At 42.1% G+C, this 21,225-nt stretch overlaps 1 protein-coding gene across 3 annotated transcripts in view; it reads left to right on the forward strand.

Annotated features, from left to right (window-relative positions):
- AGPAT3 (1-acylglycerol-3-phosphate O-acyltransferase 3) overlaps nt 1–5,699 on the forward strand; it is an 89,016-nt gene extending 83,317 nt beyond the window's left edge. For all 3 annotated transcript variants that reach the window (XM_077171384.1, XM_077171386.1, XM_054627907.2), the window contains 2 exons: nt 1,711–1,909; nt 2,569–5,699. In XM_077171384.1, the coding sequence (XP_077027499.1) occupies nt 1,711–1,909; nt 2,569–2,657 (288 nt within the window). In that variant the 3' untranslated portion in view covers nt 2,658–5,699. The remainder of the gene's footprint in view (nt 1–1,710; nt 1,910–2,568) is intronic.
- The last annotated feature ends 15,526 nt before the right edge of the window (nt 5,700–21,225 follow it).

Raw genomic sequence — 21,225 nt, forward strand, 5'->3', positions numbered from 1 at the left:
TGTGACATGGGACAGACAATCCCTGGGAGCTCCTGCCAGGGACTGATAAAACATGCCCAGCATGCCTTCAGATGGCTCAGAGCTTTTCCTTGCGTCATTTCTTTTTCTAACCTTAGATGGTTAGAAAAATCCATTTTTGTCAACCACTTTAACACTTCTCGACCAGATTTAACACTTCTGTGGGGAGTAGGGGAGAGCTGTAATTGTTGTCCAGCCCTAAGTGGTGGATTATTGAACTTGAAAAGTGCATCTTGATTTCTGTATTGCTGATCTTTGTGGGAAGACAGCAGAGGACAGAAAGTTTAAATATCCTGGGCTTTCCCCAGCTATGATGACCTGTGCTGCAGCATTGCCAGGCCTATGCTCAGTCTCTAGGTAGGCAGCAAATTGTTCTGAATTTCATTATATTTATTTCAACCTAATTTGTTTGAATATCTGAACTCTCATTCAGTTAAGGAGAGAGGTTATCTTACAAAGAGCAGTAGCTCATCATCTTTTCCCCCCACCCACCTCCCCTTAGCAGGTCTGCAGAACCAAAGAGTCTTTGAAGTTGAGAAAGGCTTCTAAGAACAGAGTCCACTGTCAACCCAACACCATGTTCACCACTAAACCATGTCATCAAGGGACAAATCCATAAAATCCAGAGGGTGTTTTTGAACACTTCCAGGGATGATGACTCCACCAGTTCCCTGGACAGTCTTACTGCTTTACAACCCTTTCCATGAAAGTTTTTTTTTTTTTCCTAATGTCCAATGTAACCCTCCCCTGGTGCAATGTGGCACCATTTCCTCTCATCCTTCCTGATGTTGGCTGTGCCTCTGTTCACCTTTGTTGTGAGGTGTTGACAGGGAGGTATTGCTTATGGACATGGGTATTGCACATATTGATCTTAGTGTTAGCAATACTTTGTAACTGGAATCCTCTCATTCCATTTATTGCAATGACTTTGTAACTGGAATCCTCTTCCTGCACAGAGGATGTGTCCTCCCAAAGGCTGGTTTTGGCAAGGAATGCCTTGCACTTCTCAGTCCTTTGTAAGGGAAATTAAAAAAAAAAAGAAAGAAATAAAAACAAGAAATAGCTGGACTTGAGCCATCCTTGGTAATGGCTTGGAAACCTTAAAGAGCAATCTTACAGAGTGAGGGAAGGTGGTGGGCACCTTGTTCCTTTGAGTGATGTGTTCCAGGATTGCACCTCTGCAGGCTCAGCTTGGGCTGCAGTGGCTCTGTTGCAGGGCTGGGACTGGGGCTGGTGTGGTGCTGTCTCTGCTCTCAGCTCACTCCTTGCCCTCCCCTCCTGGCTCTCCATACAGAATTTTTCTGCTTTGCTGAATCATGCTGACCTTTCTGGGAGTGAAAACAGGAAGGAAAAGCACCCAGCTAAGAGGGTTGGTAGTGTCTGAACTGGTCTCTGGCCTGAAGCTGCCCTAAATCCTTAAGCAATTGACAGGCAAGATGAAGGTATTTAGTAGTGCAGAGGATGATAAGGTTTCAGTTTTTGATGGTGCCAAAATTGCCTTCAAAAGGCTTAAAGGTCACTTGGATGGTCAACAGAAATGCCCAAATGAGTGACAGCAGGTGGAATTGGATGCTGTGCACTCTGGATGAGTTTGTAGCACAGACACTGTCCTGGATGTTGTCCTGGAGCTGACTAATCTTGGGCTGCTTGATGCAAGCATTGTGAACTCATTTTCTTTTCTCTTTCCCCCAGGATGCTTTGCAAGAGATGTATAATCAGGAAGGTGTATTTCCTGGGAAGCAGTTTAAACCTCCTAGGAGACCATGGACTCTCCTAAACTTTCTTTTTTGGGCCACAGTTCTCCTCTCTCCTCTCTTCACATTTGGCTTTGGAGTTTTTGCAAGTGGATCACCTCTCCTTATCCTTGCCTTCCTGGGACTTGTAGGAGCAGGTAATAAAAGCAGAGAAGATGCTAAGCCCAGTGTGACACATAACAGGATCCTTTACCTCCAATAAGTTCTGTGTACTAATTAATGAGAATGAAGCTTGCAGGAAAAATATTTGGAGCTCACTCATTAGTCTTTCTGTTGTACAGCATTTTTATTGTTTCAAAAGCTTTAATCTGGCCAAATTTGCCTTCATATCTTAAGCAAAAACTGTAGTGGTAGTAGATGAGTCGTGTAGCCCATTATTATGGTGCCTGAAGGAAAAAATATTTCACTGGACAACTTGTCTGTGAATTTAAAAAAAAACCCAAACAAAACCACCACCACAAACAAAAATACATAAATACCACCAAATCTTCCCTTTCCCCCCCATTCCCAACAAAAAAACCCTAACAATAAAAGAAGGGAAGTAGAGGGAGGGGATATGCTTCAGTGTTCATGCCACGTGTCCTGTTAACCAAGAGAAGCAATAATTATATTTTTTAATCTGGATTGTCCCTCTCTTTGAGTGTCACTTGACCTGTGATCCCTGTGCAGCCTCGTACAGCACACTGTTGGTCACTGCTGACCTGGGGATTGGGTTCTGCTCATGTGCTTACATGTAACTTCCTGGATGCTTGGACTGGTTTTAATGTGCCTCTCATTTCTCTGTTATATTTTAAAGCTTCCTTTGGAGTTCGTAGACTGATAGGAGTAACTGAAATAGAAAAAGGCTCCAGCTATGGCAACCAGGAATTCAAGAAAAAGGAATAACTGACGGCTGCAGATCAGCACATATAACCAGACTATGGTATCCGATTAACTTCAGTTAAAAAACAACAACAAACACTTAGAAACTATCTTTTTCTTAATAACTGATGACTAATATTAATGAATAAAACTTGAGCCAAGAATGAAGAAGTTGGAGGCATCGACTGAAGAGAATGCACCAACCTTCTGCCTGTTCAAGGATTACTGTAGTCAAGCTGTGGGAGAAAATCTGGGGTGGGGTGGAAGAAGAAACTAATTTTTCTTGCTTTGTTGGGGGACTTGGGGTGGGGGAGAAAAGAGGGCATTGGCCATGGCCACGTGTATCTTCAGATGACTGAAAACTGGTTTCTGTCAAGAGCACTACACTCACTTTTACAACAGGAGCCATTGAATGTTTCCTCTTGCTAAAGCCAACGTAACATTTATTGATTTCCAACTTCTCTTACTAATGAGCCAGGAAAAAACACCCTCCTTAAATGAATTGATAGGTGTTCATTGGGTTAGAGTCTTTTTGGCTGTGTTGTCATGGCTACAGATGAAATCCTGTTTGTATGTTACACTGACACTTTTTATTTTCAGGCAACATCTTAAGACCTCTGTAACGCAGGAGAAGGGATAGTGGAGTTTGGAAGCAGCGTGTTATCCATCAGCACATCCCATAGAACAGATCCAATAGGAGAACACTCCCATCCTATCTCCTGCTAACTGCTCAAGGCTCTTTAATTTCTAAATATTACTTCAGTCTTGAGTGCTGTTTGCCCTGTTCCACATCAAACATGTTCCATAATTTTGAATCTGTTTGGACTCATTTGGTTTGTTTTTTTTTTTTTAATTAGTGGTTGGCCATGGGATTTAGAGTTGTGTAAAGAAGGAAATTTTTTCGATTCTCCTTTTATTTCTGTTTGCATCTCTCATTACCAAAGTCCAGTTCAGCCAACTTCTCTCAGTAAACTGGGAGGCAGCACTAGAAATCAGCACAATAGTTTTCAAAATGTCTTCTTTTGTAAAAAATGTGAAAAGGAAAGGTCTGTAGCAGTCCAATTTTGAATGCTGGTATCTCTTGAACTTCTAATGAGAGTTTCAGCATGGATTGAGATGGGGCCAGGACTTTTACCTTGTGTGTGTCAGGATAGGGTGTGCTGCTCTTTTGACTTGATCATGCTTTAGATGTTCATGTGAAGTTTTTTGCAAGGTGAGCTGTGCTGTTGAAGCATTAGAAAGAGTATAAGGTCTCTTCAGGGATTTTACTTATCTTTAGTTTTGCTTGTTGACCTTTTGGTCTTTTTCACTGAAAATTAGAGCTCAGAATCATGTCTGTACCTGTCTCCCTTTTTCCTTCCTTCTTTTCCTTTTTTTACAAACGCACATTTGGAGGTTTCTATAGGTTGCTGCTGTATGCATAGCTGGGGAATTATTTGCAAACAGGTGGTAACTATACTTGTATGTTCAAGTCTGAAGGTCACAATCTGCATTTAGCTGCTCACAGAAGTAGGTGAAATGAGTTGCAGATCTACAACTGAGGGCAGAAGCTAACCCTCAGGGTCTGTATCTTTAACCCAGCTGCCACTAGAATATTTATCTCACTTTTGTAAAGAGCAGATTTTATCAAAGCACTGGTTGTTGTTTTCATCTTTGCTCCAGTAACCAAGATAAGAAAGTAATAATTTACCTTCTTTCCGAATTTGCTCTTAACTGTTGGAATGTAACCTCTTCTCCCACAGGTTTTTCTGTTTTCAAACACTGGAAGAGCAATTTTGTAACTTAGAAAAATATTTTACTTGGGGTCATTAATCACTTGTTCTGTCATGCACTTGATTTTTATTTGTGGTCTTTTCAACAAGAGCATTTGAAGGCTGACCTGAGTTCTGTCTGTCTCCTGTTAGACTCCACCTTGCTGAATCCTTGTACCCAGACCCCCAGTGTTAGTGTGTCATTGTCCCCTCAATAAATCTTCCCTAAGAGAGGGGCTGCAAATCTGTTGCAAATGTTAGTGGGATTTGAAATATGCTTTGGGAACTGAGGAGAGCAGAGCCTAGCCATAACTATGTTTTCCTTGCTGGATGTTTTTGTAATTTGTCTTCAAATACTGTCAGACATCCAAATGCTGATGATAAAGTTAACTCTGGCTTTTCCCTGTTTTTAACCAGAGGACTGAGAACAGTGGGGGGGTTCTTTTTTTTTTTCCTTTTTTTTTTTTTTCTTAAGTAATTCAGTAATGGGTATAGTTCTTGCTTCCTAGAAAGATGTTACAAATGCTGTATACTTGCTTCCTGAAGATGATATTGAGTATATATAAATTGTACTGGCTTAGCAGAAGAGGCTTGCTAAGCAGGCTGACCATTGACTATGTTTTATACTTACATTTTGAGCAGTATATTAATGGGCATGATGAGAATCTCACAAAATAAATCCCTTCTTAATGCTGAGAAGAGGGGAGCTGCTTAGAGGAGAAAGGAATTAATAGCCTTTCTCTTTACAGGATCCTTTTCTCCTCTTAGTGCATGTAACTCCCTATTCAGGATCATGGGATTAGTGCATGTACATCAAGGGGAGAATAATCAACATTTCGTATTTTCTTATCATAACTTATTGGTCATGCTTTCTTTTTGAAAATATAATAAATACATCATCATACTTAAATTTTGCTCTTCTAAACAGACATATCAGTAACACTTGAAAAACTGAAACTACAGCAGTGCACAAAACAGTACAAAACCAACATGAATCTCTTCATTTTGAATTTTATCTCTCAAATAGGGGTTTTTATACTCGCGCGCGCACACATACACAGAGTATGTATCAATTAAAATGACTGGAATTAGCTGAAGTTAATGTCACTAATGAAGATTAGCAGGTGGATTGGATTGGAAAAGTGAGCATAGATTTTATATCTTATTTTCTTCTGGTTTAATAGAGCATAGCTTGTATATTTGACTACCAAGCCCTTTAAGAGCAATAATAAACAAAAATATATCATGTTTTTCGTCTTTTGCTTTTCAACCATGCTAGGTTTAATAAACTTACAGCTATGGGAGTGTTTTTTCTCTCCACCTTTCAGAATTTTCATTTATTGCTTATTTGTTTGGAGTAAATAGAGTTTGCCAGTATGGACTTGCAAGCTGACTGCCATGGAGTTCAGCACTGACCCTGAAGAGGAATGGTTCTCAGACTAACATGGACAGATGATAGATGTGTGCTCTTGGCCTTGGCAGCACTTGTCATTGTCACCAACAGCAATGGTGCTGCTCTCTAAGTGGGATTTGCAGTTCCAAAGGAGCATCAGGTTGACCTACAGCTGAGAACCTGGTGAGAGAGCTTGGGCACTGCTGGCCACGTGGCATCTCTGAGTTAGGAAGGCACAAAGAGCTGATGCTGAAGAAGGATGTGGTATCCAGAGGCCTTGGCTCGGTAGGATTACAGTTCTCTCTTGCTCATTGTGGGCTGAATGTGCTCTTGCAATTGACTTTGCACCACTGAGCAAAATATCTGTCCCTGGCACAAAGAGCATGGGCAGTGTTCCTTTGTTCTGCTTTAACTTATCTTGAAGGGCTCTACATTTAATTGCTGACCAATGAATCTGACTGCTGCCTGTGTCCTAATTGCCTGGTATTCACAGGAAAAGTGGGTGTGACTGCTCACTTCCACGTGGTACCTCTTGTCTCCATCACTGATGTCTGTATATTTGCTCACCTGTATCTTCTGCTGATGGTTTGGTTACAACCTCTTAGCAGGAACTCGGAGCTCTCCAGTTCAACCAGTCTTACAGCAGCTGTCTCACATGGCTGGGGTTTTCTCTTCCTGAATTTTGGCACTGGTTGACAGCTCTAGGGATGAAGTGACAGGGTGGTGTTTGTGTTATATGATAGTGCAACTTTGCTGTTTCAAAGCAAAACTTTTAGCAGGGATGAGAAGAGGCCTCCCTCACACAGGCCCTCCCTACCTGGCAACAGGTCCCTCTGGTGAAAGGGAGTTGGGACATGGTTTTTACTAAGAGTTGGAATAATGAGAAAGCAAGGGAGTCCATGGGATATTTGCTGAAAGTACTGTTTCTGTCTTGGGACTACCCCAAAACCTGGTTTTGCATCATGTACCTTTTGAAGAAATGTGGGGTTGGAGTCTTTGAATAATGCTGACTTGATGCTACACAGAGTGTTTCAGATTGAAGACACAATCTGATGTATTTTGGCATCTTGGAGAAGTATTTGCTAAGAATCTAAAGCCAGACTTGGGCAGACTTCACCCAAGTGTTTCATGCAGATGCTGGAGGCCAACACAGATCAAAGTGAAGAATCCATTCCTTGATCTCCTTTGAAGATGGGATACAGCAGGATAGCTCACAGCATCTCCTGGATGCCATGTGCTTCTGTCCCCTGGTGTTAAGGTTCTGATTCCCAGCAGATGATTGCTGCAAGTTCTGCTGTGTGCCTGCACAAAGAAACTCGTCCCTGTGATGGGAATGCTGAATCTGTACTCCCACCCAGTGTGTCACAGCCACTTGTTCCTGTATTCCTGAACCTTCTAATCATAACAGGCAGCTCCAGGGCTGCTGGTGCTGAGTGAAGCTGGGATTTGAAGCAGGTGAAAGCCCTGCTGGGAGCTGTGAGGGAGAAGGAACATGGCTGGGAGGAGCAGGAACACTGATAGGTCCGGCCAAATTCTTGTTCTGAGAAAACTGAGTGATCACCAGGAGCTTTGCAAAGCAGAGACAACTGTGTGGGAGGCAGGCTCTGACTGATGTGGATGTGAGACCTCCGTGTAACAACTTGCAGAATAACCCTTGCCATGTTCATGTGATTTGGGTCAGAATTCCTCCTGAGGGCTTGTTTCAGATGGGGACTCTCATTCTGCCCTGTTTAAGGCTGGTTTATCTGATTGTCTCTGCAGAAGATGCTTGCAGGCTGTTGGTTGTGTGTTATTTACCTGCTGTGGTTTGGAGTGAGAACATTCTGGAAGTCAGTGCCATGTGTGTTAGCCACCAGAAAAAGTCATGAAAATATTTCATACTTCAGAATTGGGAAGACATGGGATTGGCATCTAAGACAAATGTGTTTCTCTGATCCTTGGCCTCTCTAGGCTTTTAGAAAGCTGCCTGTGTTTCTTAAAATGTTATACCTGTAGTTACCAGCCACTGTTCAATTTTTGAAACTAAAGAAAGATTATTTGTGCACTTTCACTGTTGAGAGAACTTGAGTGCAGACAGTCTATTTCTATAAACCACTAGCAGAAGCAGCATTTTATCTTTTTAGGAGAAAAGTGAATTTTAAAATTAGACACTTCAGCAGCAATCAGAATATAATAGTACTTTTAAATTTTAAATTAGAAGTATTCCTTAATGTGGGGGCTACCACTACCAATTTTCAGTCTTACACAACTTTTTTCATTTTGGCCAGTGTGCATTCTTAAGGAAAACACGCTGAGTTACAAATTACTACAATACAATTTGCGAAGGAAGGAAGGGTAGGTAGCAGAGCCTAATCAGGAATTAAATTTTACACCCCAAGGCATGAGCAGGTTCTGTGTACCTCCTTTATTCCGTGCATGTGCATCTGTGCAGAGAGCCAAGCTGTGTCCCTTCGTGTCCCTTTGCTTCAGCTGTGTCTGAGCTGTCCCTTGTGACATCTGAATGCTGAACTCGCCTGAACGCCCGGCGGCCGCTGCCGCTGGTGCCTCGCTCACTCCTCAGATCACCAGCAAGTACTGTAGCTTTAATCCAAACCTTCTCTCCGAGGAAAATCACCCTCCTGGAGCTGATTGATGTGTTGCAAACCTGTCATTCCTGGAGGGAAGTGTAAGTCACCAGATGATCATTATTAGCCAAATCTAACGAGTAATAAAACTGTATACAGGGTATGCATTTACTGTGCATGTGTATATATTTTTGTACATTTTTACAGTTGTTTCCTACACTTGATTTTATGATGTTCAGAAGAAGTCTGTCTGAATCTGGTGAAAAACAAGCTATTAAGAAAACCCAACCCTGTCACCTACTGTAGTTTTTACAGAGAACTGTGCCCAAACAAACACGCAGATTTACAGTGCTATGCAAATTTTACTTTGTAAGTTGTCTCTTAAATTTTGCTTAAGTAGTCTACGCTGTTTTTACTGGGCTTTCAGAAAAAAAGATGAACGCAAAAGCCTCGTCTTGTAAAATAAAATAGCTTTGGCTGTGTGAAAGTACTGTATATTAATCTCATTCACGCTTTCAGTTGTTTATTTAACTGTATGTGATTTTGGACAAACTATGATGGAATACAGGGGGTTTAATTGTGCTTGAATGAAATGGTGACTGCCCAGCATCTGGCTTTTTTTCAAGTGTTTATTGATCAGCCCATAATGTAACTGGGAGATCTGCATCCTTTTCCTACTTACCACTCTGGTTTTTGTAACTAAACATGTACTAAGGGCTATTTTCTTTTTGCTTTGGTTGGTTTCATTTCCATTTATGCTTTTTGGTCTCAGTCCTGCAAACTGACCCATGTGAGTGCCACGTTTGCAGTAATTACCTGGATGGATCATTTTGTTGGGATGGGAGGCAAGAACAAGATTAACCCTATGGGCATTCCCTGCACAAAGCCAGTCCTTGAGAACTGCAGAGGGATGGTTCACTGCTGAATTATTTATAGCAGCAATGTATAAAATTTTGCATGGCTCCTCCAAAAGATCAGAATAGGGAGGGAGGTATCTTCCTTTCCTGAAGAATCCTCCAAAGTAACCCCAAAGCTGTATAATCTAAGTTGAGACTGCAGCAAGGTACACAGAGATGCTGTAGATTAAACCAATTTTTCAAATCTGACATCTTTAAAGTTTTTATTTTTCACTAGAAGATAAAGCACTTCCTCCTGTGTGCTCCAACATCATATACTGTACCATGCTCTGCCCCCTGGACCATCAGCTCTTCTTTAGCCTATGTGATCCTTTAGCAAAGGATATTTGTGTCACAATATTACATTTATGGGTCATCTTTTTGGCTACCCTACAAGCACTGGGTTCTTGGTTTCTCCTGTAGGTTTTCTCTTCCCTGATCTGTTCCCCTTTGAACAGTCTAGGTTGGGCTGGGCTGCCTTAAAATGACAGATGAGTGGTGTCATGTGTCACTGTGTGGGAGGACCTATTTTTTGTGGAGAGGATGGGCTTCCCTTCTAAGAGTATGCAAGCAGAAACTTTTTTGTCTTCCTTTTGAGTTCTCATGAATACAGCTTTTCTTACCTCAGTGCCTCTGTTGGATCTCCTTGCATCCATAATTCATTTTTAGAGGATGATGATTATGATCTGGAACCAACCAGTGTCAGACACCACAACTACACCTGTAAGAAGCACTCAGCAGAGGGGTTTATGGGCAAGGGGAGGTCAGTGGGGCAGTGTGGCACTGCAATGTTTGACAGCCAGCACTGTGTAAGGGAGCTGTGGAAATGGAAGAAAATGTTTGCCCCGTGGATGGAGGCACAGGGAATGTTGTTAGGTGGTTTCTTTCAGTGCTAAGCAGTCCACATCACAGTGACCTTCAGGCCCTGGGAGCTTCTTACACACCCTCTCTTTAAGTTGCAAACACTGTTGGAGGCTGCTTGTGGTGGTGGCATTTTCTGTATGTACTTTCATCTCTAATTCTTTTTCTTCCAACACTGCACTAATGTATTTGGGAAAACAGCCTGGAATTCCATAAAAGCAATGCTGTGTTCTCAACACCAGATACAATCAGCTGCTGCACTGGGAGCAAGTTCAGAGTTCAGATGTGCCACCCTCCTGAGTGCTCTGTTGGGCTGAGGGCTTTTGGGGTGAGGAACAGGCTGATGCACTTTCTACACATTTCTAAAACTGGAATCCATTCCTGAGAGGCTTGACAGAGTTCCTCTGTGACACAAAACTTTGTGTAACAGGATTTTGTAGGTAGATAAATGTTAATAGCTGTGGTGTGGGTTAATGAAATGCTCTCCTGGATTTCATCACATCCTATATTGTATATCAGAGTCCAGTGCTCTCTGCCCAGGTTCTTTTAGCCATCCCACACGTGGAGGGGAAAATATTTAATTCCCCCTCTCTGTGTGTGTGACTGGGGGAAGTATCAGACCACCAGTTGATCCACTCAGCTGTTGGCAGCTGTTGATGTGAACCAAAGGCCACCCCTGGTCCCTGTTGTGCACAGCTGAAGTCAGCTTGCAGTGCCACAGCTGTGGTGTGTCACACCCCACAGCAATGGACCTTGGCAGGCCTGAGAGGTGGGGCTGGTGGGAACTTCATGAAGTTCAACAAAGTGAAGTACAAAGTCCTGCACCTGCACTGGGGCAATCCCAGACACACCTATGGGTTGGGTGGGGAAGGGATTGAGAGCAGCCCTGCAGAGAAAGACCTGGGGGTGATAGCAGAGGAAAAACTCAATATGAACTGGCAGTGAGCACCCACAGCCCAGAAACCAACCCTGTCCTGGCTTCCATCAAGAGGAACATGGGCAGCAGGTCCAAGGAGGAGATTCTCCACTTCTACTCTGCTCTGGTGAGACCCCACCTGCAGGGCTGTGTCCAGTTCTTGTGTCCCCAACAAAAGAAGGATGTGGAATTGTTGGAGCAAGTCCAGAGGAGGCACAACATTGATAAGAGGACTGGAACACCTCGCCTTTGAAGACAGGCTGGGAAAGTTGTGGCTGTTCAGCCAACAGAAGAGAAGGTTGTGTGGAGACCTCAGAGCACCTTCCAGAGTCTGAAGGGGCTGCAGGGAAGCTGGAGAAGAAGTCTTTGTCAGGAACTGCAGTGACAGGACAAGGAGAGATAGGTAAAAACTGAAAGAGGAGAAATTTAGGTTAGCAGTAGAAAGAAATTCTTTACTGTGAGGGTGGGGAGGCCCTGGCACCAGTTGTCCAGGAAGGCTCTGGATGCCCCATCCCTGGCAGTGCTCCAAGCAAGTTTGGATAAGGCCTTGAACAACCTGGTCTAGTGGAATGTTCATCATCAGAAGTAGATGATCTTTAAGGTCCATTCCAACCTCCTAAAATTCTATGATTCCATTATTCATCCCCAACACGCTCACCCCCACTGGCCTGCACTGACCCTTCTCTCCTGCTAGGGGTTAAAAAATAACATATATGATATCAACACATTATATAAGATCTGTGCACATATAGAAGTCCTCTATACTGCCAACATCACCATGTCCTGCTGTAATTAAGGTTTGTGCCAAAGGGACAGCACTGCTATGATGAGGCTGCTGGGGCTGGGGCTGGAGTTGTGACATCTGAGCTGATGGGGCTGGAGTAGGCATTTCTGCTCTCCACTGGAAAGACAAAGCAAATGCTTCCCAAGGTATTTGCTAGAAAGCAGAGTGCCAAAAAACAGGTGTCCCCGTGCCACCTGTGGTCACTGCCTCTGTGCAGACATGGCACATGACTGATGGGATAGAGAGCTCACTCTGAGGACAGGCTCTTTTACTTTGCTGTGGCTTGTGGTGTGAAAATGAACTGCCTTTGTTTCTCATCTTGCTGATGTCAGGCAACATGTGCAAAAGCCAAATTCAGCACTGGCCTAGTTGTGACATCTCTTTTTTTTCACTTTTCCAATGAAGTTACAAGTAGTTAAGTGCTAGTGGTTGCTCCATTTATAAGGAAAGTCAGTAGAAGAAAGAAACTAAGTTTATCAGTTTAGGAACGCATACAAATCTCCTCCCACCTTTGCCACAATGAAATATGAATTCCACAAGTATTTTCAGGAAAATGCTAATTCTTCTTTGCTTCCCATCAGGTCAGAGCTCCTTGTCAAAGGTAGGAGACTGCTGCCATTTGTCTCTGTGCCTCAAAGCTGCTTTGTAGGTGATAAAAGAAGGGTCCACCCTGCCACAGAGCTGAGCTGATCCCCTGAAGCTCCCTGGGAGAAAATCCTTCTCTCTGAGGTTATCCTCTCTTCACACAACTGCTGCAAGTGTTATGTTTGACCAAACAAGGATGACTTCTTTTAGGCACTTCTTTCTCCCAGCTGTGTAAGGCTTTACTTAAGCAATTGCACAAAACTGAAGTATAGGGAAAATACATGCTGAATGGGCAGGCAAAACTCTTTTCTGTTTTGCTACTTTCTTCTCATGTTCCACCTAGCACATAATAATGTAATTCCCATCATGTACAAAGTTTTATGGCAGAATTCTGATTTTTTTCTGAAATTTAATTATTTTCTGTTATTTAAAAATGTGAATGTTTTCAATACAGAGCATTACAGTGGCATAATTTGTCAGAAGGATGCACTGCTTCCTCTCTGTCAGCAGGTAGGTTCAGAGCAAAACTCGAACACAGTAGAAGAGTTTATGTGGCAAATCCCATATTCCTTTTCTGATTAATTTAAGGATGGAGAAGACCTCAAACTGTTAAGAAATGCATTTATGAAAAGGCTTTTGAATATTCTTCAGCTGTGAGACACAACCTTGTGCTGCAGACTGGAACTCTGTATTTTTGGGGAGGGAAACTTGCTCACACTTGCTCAGGGTTAGTTCCCTGCTAGATGGGAACAAAGAAACCACATCCCCCCAGCACCCCTGGCCCAGAACTCCAGTAAGATTAGAAAGGCAGGCAAGGGAAACCTGCAAATTTGTTATTTCCTGAGAATGTGCACTCTTTTGCTGGCAGCCATGCAGGAAGGCAGCTGGCCTATCTAAATTAAGTAGTGCACATAATGGAACATAAATTATTGCTGTTAACTCCAAAGCAATAACATGGTTAGGGAGAACAAATTGCCCAGAAGCAATATGGGGGGGGTTGCTTACTCTCAAAGGGATCTCAGTGGAGTAACCTCTGGAGCTAATGTTAGGTCTGGGAGTTTTACAGGCACTAATAGGATTAGGCATATGACTTCCTTTTCAGTCTGATGGGAGTCAGAGTTTAATTCCCTTGGGCTTCTCACAGATCTCAGCACAGGTTCAGAAGTGTCACCCAAACAATCAGTACACCCAGATTTTCCCTTCTGTGTCCCCCAGACAAGGAGATTTGCTATTCCACCCAGCAGAAGGGTAAAGGGCGTTGTACTTGGTGTGCAACCTGTGACAAAACAGTACTCACTCCTACTCAAGATACAAAGCAAAACATCATAACTATATAGCACCTTTACAAAAATGAAATATCAGAATTTTGTTGTTCCACTTGCAAGAGGAAACCTCATTTCTCAACAGCTCACTGAGGAGGGTTCAAGCTTAGTTTTACTCAGCTTCAGCTTGGTGCTCAGGGCGAGGCTCTTGGTACCTTTGTGTCTTCAGGCACAGCTGAAAAGGACTAAGAGGGTGTTAAAAGTAATGAAGGTTTGTTTGCAGTGCTGCTACAGGACCTGGATCTGAGCAGCATCATCTGTTTGAAATATTTGCTGCTCTATTATTTGGGGGGTCAGAGAAAGAATTGATGACAGATTTCATTGTCCTTTCTCTCCCATCAATGATATATTTTGTTTTACAGCTGTCTCAGTAGCTTTATTCCTAAGGGTCTAATAGGATCAAAGTCTGGAATAGAAACCTGTAGTGGAAATATCCTTTGTGGCCTGGATGTCTTCATGATCTCAAAACTTACTGCTGAGTCTCTGGTTGTTTAACTCTCCTCTTTCTCCATAAAATCACACATACCCTGTCAATTTAACCCTCTGAGAGGGTCCTGCTGTCATGGCAGGACACAAAAATAAAAATAAGCATTCTGAAGGGGAGGATTCTCATCAGAATATTTACTTCTATGCTTATTATGAATGGCTTTCTGGGCCTCTTATTCAGACTTCATTATTCTTGTAGTACTTCAATTTTGCCACCCAGGGAGGACCTGCCTAAGATAAGATTGCAAGGGAATCTAATTTCTAATTAATAATGCATTTTAATTTAACAACTAATAATTTTACATTCTAATTTGGAATTGAGCTTTCCCTTGATGAATGTAGAGAAGAGTATTTAAATAATGGTGTAATTCACTCTAAGATTCCCTCCTTCCTTATTCCCATCAGTTTTACATTATCCTTTGGACATGTGTGAGCTCTTCCTCAGGGGTGTGATGGGAAGAGATTAAACAATCATCCTTAGATGGTCCTTAGAATAGATCCTTATTGTCTAGAAAATTGAATTAGAAATTTTATGGTCTCATTCTTACCAACTTCAGTACTCTTCAGAAGCTACTCCTAAGAAGGATGATAAATGAAGTAACAACCCAGAACTACTATGATAGGTTTGCACAAAAGCATAATTAGTAATGGTGTATTTTAATAATGTTTCCTGTGTTTTTTTAAAGTGACCACACATCTATGTTTTTAATTGTGTAGTAAGTAAAAATGAATAGAAATGAATATATTCTGGAGGAAAGGGTTGTCAGTCCCCAGCTGAGAGAGTCCAGGTGCAGACTGCAGAGTACAGCTGATAAAAGAACAGTGAATTACCTGGTGAGCTGGGAGCAGGGAGCTCTCTGGCTGTGCACAGATTAAATACACCGTGCTCTCTCCAGGCCCTCATGGCAGGCCATGACAGGTTTCCTGTGTCTGGTGATGAAATCACCTTGCTGGAGGTGGTACCAAAGCCCCTGCAGGTGAGTTGTGCATGGAAACATCCCATGGGGGTGTTCCTTTACCTCCCCCTTTTCCAAAGAACAGCCAGTGTTCAAATGTTTATCTTCCTGTGCTTCTAACTCCCCCCAGGGTAGGGTAACTTTCCAGACAAATAACCCTTTTCTTCTAAGGTCTCCAGACTCAAGAGGAAGTTCAGAATTATGTTGGTGTGTGACTGTCCTGGGACTCTACCTTGGGCTCTCTGCCACTCATACTCGTGGCATAAATGAGAATGAAACTCCTGATGCAAACCTCTCTCATGAGCGAGGAGAATTATTTCCATTTTCACACAGTTTGAGCTGATGTTCTCATGACAGCTACTACAGCTCTGTGCTCAGCAGGGCTGGATAGCAGGAAAAGGTGGGTGCTCAGGGAGCAGAGGCAGGTGATACAGAGAAATACCATCCATTTCTCTAAAAACCAGGGACAGTGCTGGATGCTCTCAGTTTGAATCTTGCTGTTCAAGGCCTGCTAATTAGCCCTGTGCCTCCCTGCTGGCAGATGAAATGTTTCTGTTTTGCAGCTCAGGTCTATCCTGAAAATAGTCCAGAGCTGCAGGAACTCCTGGGGCTTGAGGCCCTTCTCTGCCTGCTGGCACCTGACCCTGTTTCTGCCCATACTGGTTAAAAAGTTGTTTGGATTTCAGGGAGCTGTGAAAGGCTCCAAGATCACTGCACTACTTCTAGTTAGTTACTAAACACGTTTGAGTGGCTTGGGAAATGGATCTAAATGACATGTTGGGGGAGAAGAAAAGGAGGCAAGGGCAGTGGTAGCTCAGGTGCAGATTGAATTCCTCTGGTCTTCAGAATTAGCTTGGAGTAAGAGCTGTCACATCTGCTTTTTCCTCTTCTTTCTTTTATGTGATTCATGTGGTACAGGGGGAGCAAGAGCAGTTGCTGACACCATTAGACATGTAACATTAACATCCTGGTAATGATGTTTATACTTTCCTACTCAAAATTTCACTCTTTGAACTTGTTTCTCTTTACTGAGGTGGGTTGGTGTGCTTGTAACACACTCAGCACTTGATCTGAGTCCAAATGCCTTTCTCATGTCTGCAAGGTAGAGCTGCTCTGATAACTCGGATGTGCTGCCTCTTTGTGGCATCCTCCCTGGATGAGTAGGATTTTAGAGAACTATTCAAAGCAAACTGTTTGGAGGAGGAGGAAAGTCTGTCTCAAGGGATGCTAGAAGAGAGGCACTGCCAGGAAAGGAGGTTTCTTGGAGTCCCAGAAGGCACAGACTGGTGTTGAAAAGATTGTGAAGATTATGCTGGAGAAATAGCAAGGCACTGATTCTCCCTTCCAGGCCAGCATCTCTTCCTCCTCCTTGCTGCAGCTGCTCTGTCCTGGCTTGCTGGCCAGTATTTCTGTGGACTCCTTTCTTAAATATTTTCAGCATTTCTATGATTTCTCTCTTTTTCTCTCCCCTTCTAAAGGCTGTTCACTACTTTTCCTGACTCTTCTTGAAGGTCTTTGATTGCACATTTCAATTCTGAAATGGTTTTTCCCTCTGGTTTGTCTGTGGTCATTTACAGGTGTCAGAACAGGGACACACAGCAGCTCTTCCACAGTCACTGTTACCTTCTCTGTATTTCCATATTTTCCTAACTCTGGTGATTTGCAACAGTTCACAATACACAGCAGATTCTGGTGCAGAAATCTAAGGATGGAATGAAAATACTCTTGAATAGAGCTTCTATGGAAATAGGTTCTCCATGCTGGTTTTGTTGCTATTAAATACATTTCTGTCAATGATTAATTCCCAACAATATTAAACAAAAAGCCAGAATTCTGATTGTTATATACTACTAATGATTTGTGGCTGACATACTAATTCAAAAAGGTGGCTTTTAAAGTACTCATTTTTAAAAAAGGAATTTATAATCTTATAAAATTATTTTCCCAAATATAAAAACTCATTTTTTTTTCTGTTTCTGCAGGTGATTTCATGAAATGAGTTAATTAAAACCAGAATTCCCTCAGTTAAACTTTCTGTGCTTTTTGGTGACAGTTTTCTGACTGCTGCCACAAGTCAAAGTGAAAACGTGAAACTATGCATGTGCTTCTCTCCTGACTCCTTGAATAATTCTTCCTTTGGGGTAAAGTTTCCTTCACTAATTCTGTAAAACTTAGTTACAGTAATTATGTTGATTAATTTTTAATCCCAAACACTGTTTAGAGTGATGGTCATCTCAGTGGAAACCCATGGACTTCCATATCAATTTTCCCCTAAATATTAATTACCAAAACTATCAAAGGAAAATGTAAGAAATCCCTACAAGCAAAGATTTATCCTTTAACCTCACTGAAAAAAATTTGTTTGAAGTTTCCCCAGAGGTGAAGTTGATGCTCCACCTGAAAAGAGAGGCTTTCCCTAGAAATTCCTTCAGTTTTTCATTCCAAACCTTGCTACTGTTGAACATTCAAATATTCATCTTCCCGATAAAGTTTCTCGTCTGTAATCATTTTCAGGTCAGACAGAACTTACAACTTTGGTAAAAAAGCACATGTGTAAGTTCTCTGCTACCATTCCACCCAGGACTGTCTATCTACAGGCTCAGTTTTAAGTAGAGGTGGAAATATGTCAAAGTCTGGATAGTCAAAGTCTGGATAGTATTTCATGAATATCTCTGGCATAATCCTACACCGCGTCATTGCAGGGAAACCAACAAAATCTGTTAAATGAGATTATTGTAAATACAAGCAGACTTGAACACTCTTCTCCTCCAGCAAGTAAGTTGGGATAGGCAAGAGATTGTGAGGGGACTTTGCTGGGCCAGCTGACCCCAACAGGCCAAAGGGCTTTTCCTTACATCCAATACAGTGCCACAAGGTCACCAGTAAAACTGGGACAGAGAAAGGGAAACTTCTGCCTTCCAAGGTGGCTCCTGCTTGGAGAATGGCTGCTCTGCATGTGGGAGGTGGTGAGTTATTTCCTTTGCTTCATTTCTGTCTCTTTCCTTCACCTAATAAACTGTTTTTATCTCAAACCATGTGCTTTCCCATTCCTGTTTTTCAGTGAGTGTTTGTGTGGCTGCTGGCCAGGCTCAACCCACTACATCCAGCAGAAATGTTAGAGTGTGGTCAGACATGGAGAATAAAGATAAAATTTTTCATGGCAAATCTTACTTGGATTTTATATGAATGAGAGGATACAAGAAATTCATGATTGCTATTACTAGCAAATCCTGGGATCCTAGGATCTACCATGATACCTCTGGGCCCTGGTTATCTTACAGACAGTCAGGTAACACTGGAGAGGGGGAATCAAATTGTCCTGTAGACACTGCTGGTTTTGTCTTCATCCTGACTGAAACCTGGCATAAGAATTTTATTTTCCTCCTATCAAACCTTTGCCTGCTGGTAATAATTTCCTTTCATCAACACCATTCTTTCTGTTTATCTTTTCTCTCTCTGCCTCTCCAAAATAGGATGGTTGTCATAATTTTTAAACTCAGCAGGAGCATTTTCAAATGTGGATTTTCCCCTGTAATGGACATTGCATCAAAACATAAGGCAATTAGGGATACACTTAAAGTGCTTTCCTTTCATTTTCCTGCTGCTTAAATATTTGAAAGAAATTCACCAAGAGTTCTCCCAGTAGAGACCTGAAGACTGACATCATATTTTAGGATTTAATGTTATAACAAAGAGCCATGATTTAATTAACCTTCTTGCTCTTTGGGAGACCTGAGACACAAGATCCAGTTCCTCTGAAAACCACTGCAGCTTCTCTTGCAGTTACTGAGCTCATTAATCTCTGTGATATGGTTCTTAAGGGTACAGCTATGTTCCATTTTGATCAAGTGCCAAATATTTTACAGTGCAATTCCTTGTCCTGCTGTGCAGAGCACATCATTTAAACAAACCAGTAACAGAAGAGGAGCAAGGGAAAAAAGAAAGAAGTGGAAATTCAGGAGCAGAAAAGGTGACTTCCTCTGTTTGCCTGACACCTGTGCCCCTGGGTTTGTGCATATGAAAGATGATAGAACAGGACAATGAGAAATTTAACTCTTGGTTTACATTAACCACCACACAATATACACAAACAGCACCTCTGAAACCAGTTTTTTCCTCTGAAACAATTCCCACCTTTCAAGTCAGACTTCATTCCTCCTCTAGGAGGGAGAGTTCCCAAAAGCCACAGAAACTGCCCATGAAGCTAGCCTAACCCAAACCCAGCCAGGTACTGATGGGACTGCCTGTGGCAGTGGCTACTGGGTGTATAAATCTCTAGGTCATCAATAAGAAGAAACATCACAGAAGAACAACTGTGCAAAATTTTGATGGGAGAAAATCTTGAATTCTGTAAAAATGCTATTGCAGAGAGAAGCTGTGAACTGAGGGAGAAGTGTTGAGGCTGCACAACCACACTTTGTCAGTGTGCACAGACAAAGTGAAAGTTAGGAGACACAGCTCCTGCTAATGAAACAGTTAATGAAGTGCATTTAAACCAATGAGTGTGATGTACAGAGCCTGGCTGTGGAAATATAAGGAGTTTATGTGCCTTGTTTTGGGAGAGAGTTCATTTTTCTGAGGCTGTTTTTCCTGCTAGAGCCCTGTTCAGAGTGTTGATGGTGTGTGCTATGGCCCTGCTCCATCAGCACAGGCTGGGGAGTAGGGATGAACAGAAAGGCTGTTGTGCACTTCTGTTCCACGCCAACCTGAAATCCACAGGAAAATGAGAGGCACGGACTTGGAAACCAGGAAACCCTTCATGGTTTAGTAATATACATGCAGTCCTTCCATCCAGTCATACAAATGCCTCTTAGATTAATCTGCTCCTTTATACTGTGCCTCAAAGTCAAGATCACGCCAGAGGTGACCTACTTGGGCACTAAGCCTGTGGCTGGAATAGAAATGATAATGCTGATACGTAAAAGCACTTGTACAGGCTCTGCCTGGCCATCAACTACCTCCAGTTCAGCTCCTCCTCTCTTCCTGACTCCTCATTCAAAGTGCAGGCATCATTCTGCCCTGCTAATGTGGCAACAGAAAAGTTTTAGGCACCTGATACCCAGCAATCTGAAATGGTGAAGGGAATTTGCTTGGCTGAAGAGACTGATTGGTAGGAAAGAATTAAATTTTATCTTGCCATACATGAGAGGTTGAAAAATTGGAGTGAACTGTAGCACCACAGTGGCCTGGTGTCTGTAATAATTATGTTTTGTGGATACAAGGCTAATATTCACTTAGGACATGTAATGATTTCTAGTAGGGACAGAGAGTATTTTAGCTGGTGTAAAGGTAAAAGGAAAAGCAAAATTCTAGTTACCCTTCAAGTGGTCCCTTTTCCTCTTTTCCCCAGAAGGAAAATTCCATCCATTCATTTCAAAATGCTAGGTAGAACCAGAAAATTGTTGAAGTCCCAATTTCCAAATGCTTGATTTTTTTCCTCTGTGTAGTTTGCTATAAAAGATCTACTTTTCCCATCAGAGACCAGTCTATTTCATTCCCTGTCAAACTGACTTTCAAGTATTTTTGGCAATTACACACCTGAGACACAATGAAAAGTTGTTTTCCTGAGTCTTCTTGCCTATATTAATGAGCCTGTCTTGTTTTTTGGGAGGGAGAAGATGGTTTAGGAATAAACCACAAATGGAGATGTATTTGCTTCTCTTGCTATCAAAAACAGCAAGCAAGGCTAGGACAGCCTTTTTTTTTTTTTTGTTGGTTTGTTTGTTTTTAATAGAAGCAGCTATACTGCAACATAAAAATCTAGAGAAGAAATTTAATTTTTTATCAAATTCTATAGAGAATAAAATGTTAATCCCAATGAACTATTGGCCTTAGCTCTAATCTCTGAGAATAGGGGATAAATACATTTGACTTGGGCTTACCTGCTTCCCTACCTGTGCTCTTCAGGACCATTTGACAGATGCACAAAATTACTTTGGGCATCTGAGTTACTTAGGAGCTTACTGGGAGGAATTTCTAATTTTTTATAAGTGCATAAAGAGGGGTTTTTTTTCTTTTCTGTTTCAGTGAATAATTTTTTCCATACACTTATACTGTAAAACAGTGTTTAAGTGCTGA

Source organism: Agelaius phoeniceus, chromosome 2, assembly GCF_051311805.1.
Source record: "Agelaius phoeniceus isolate bAgePho1 chromosome 2, bAgePho1.hap1, whole genome shotgun sequence".
Lineage (NCBI taxonomy): Eukaryota > Metazoa > Chordata > Aves > Passeriformes > Icteridae > Agelaius > Agelaius phoeniceus.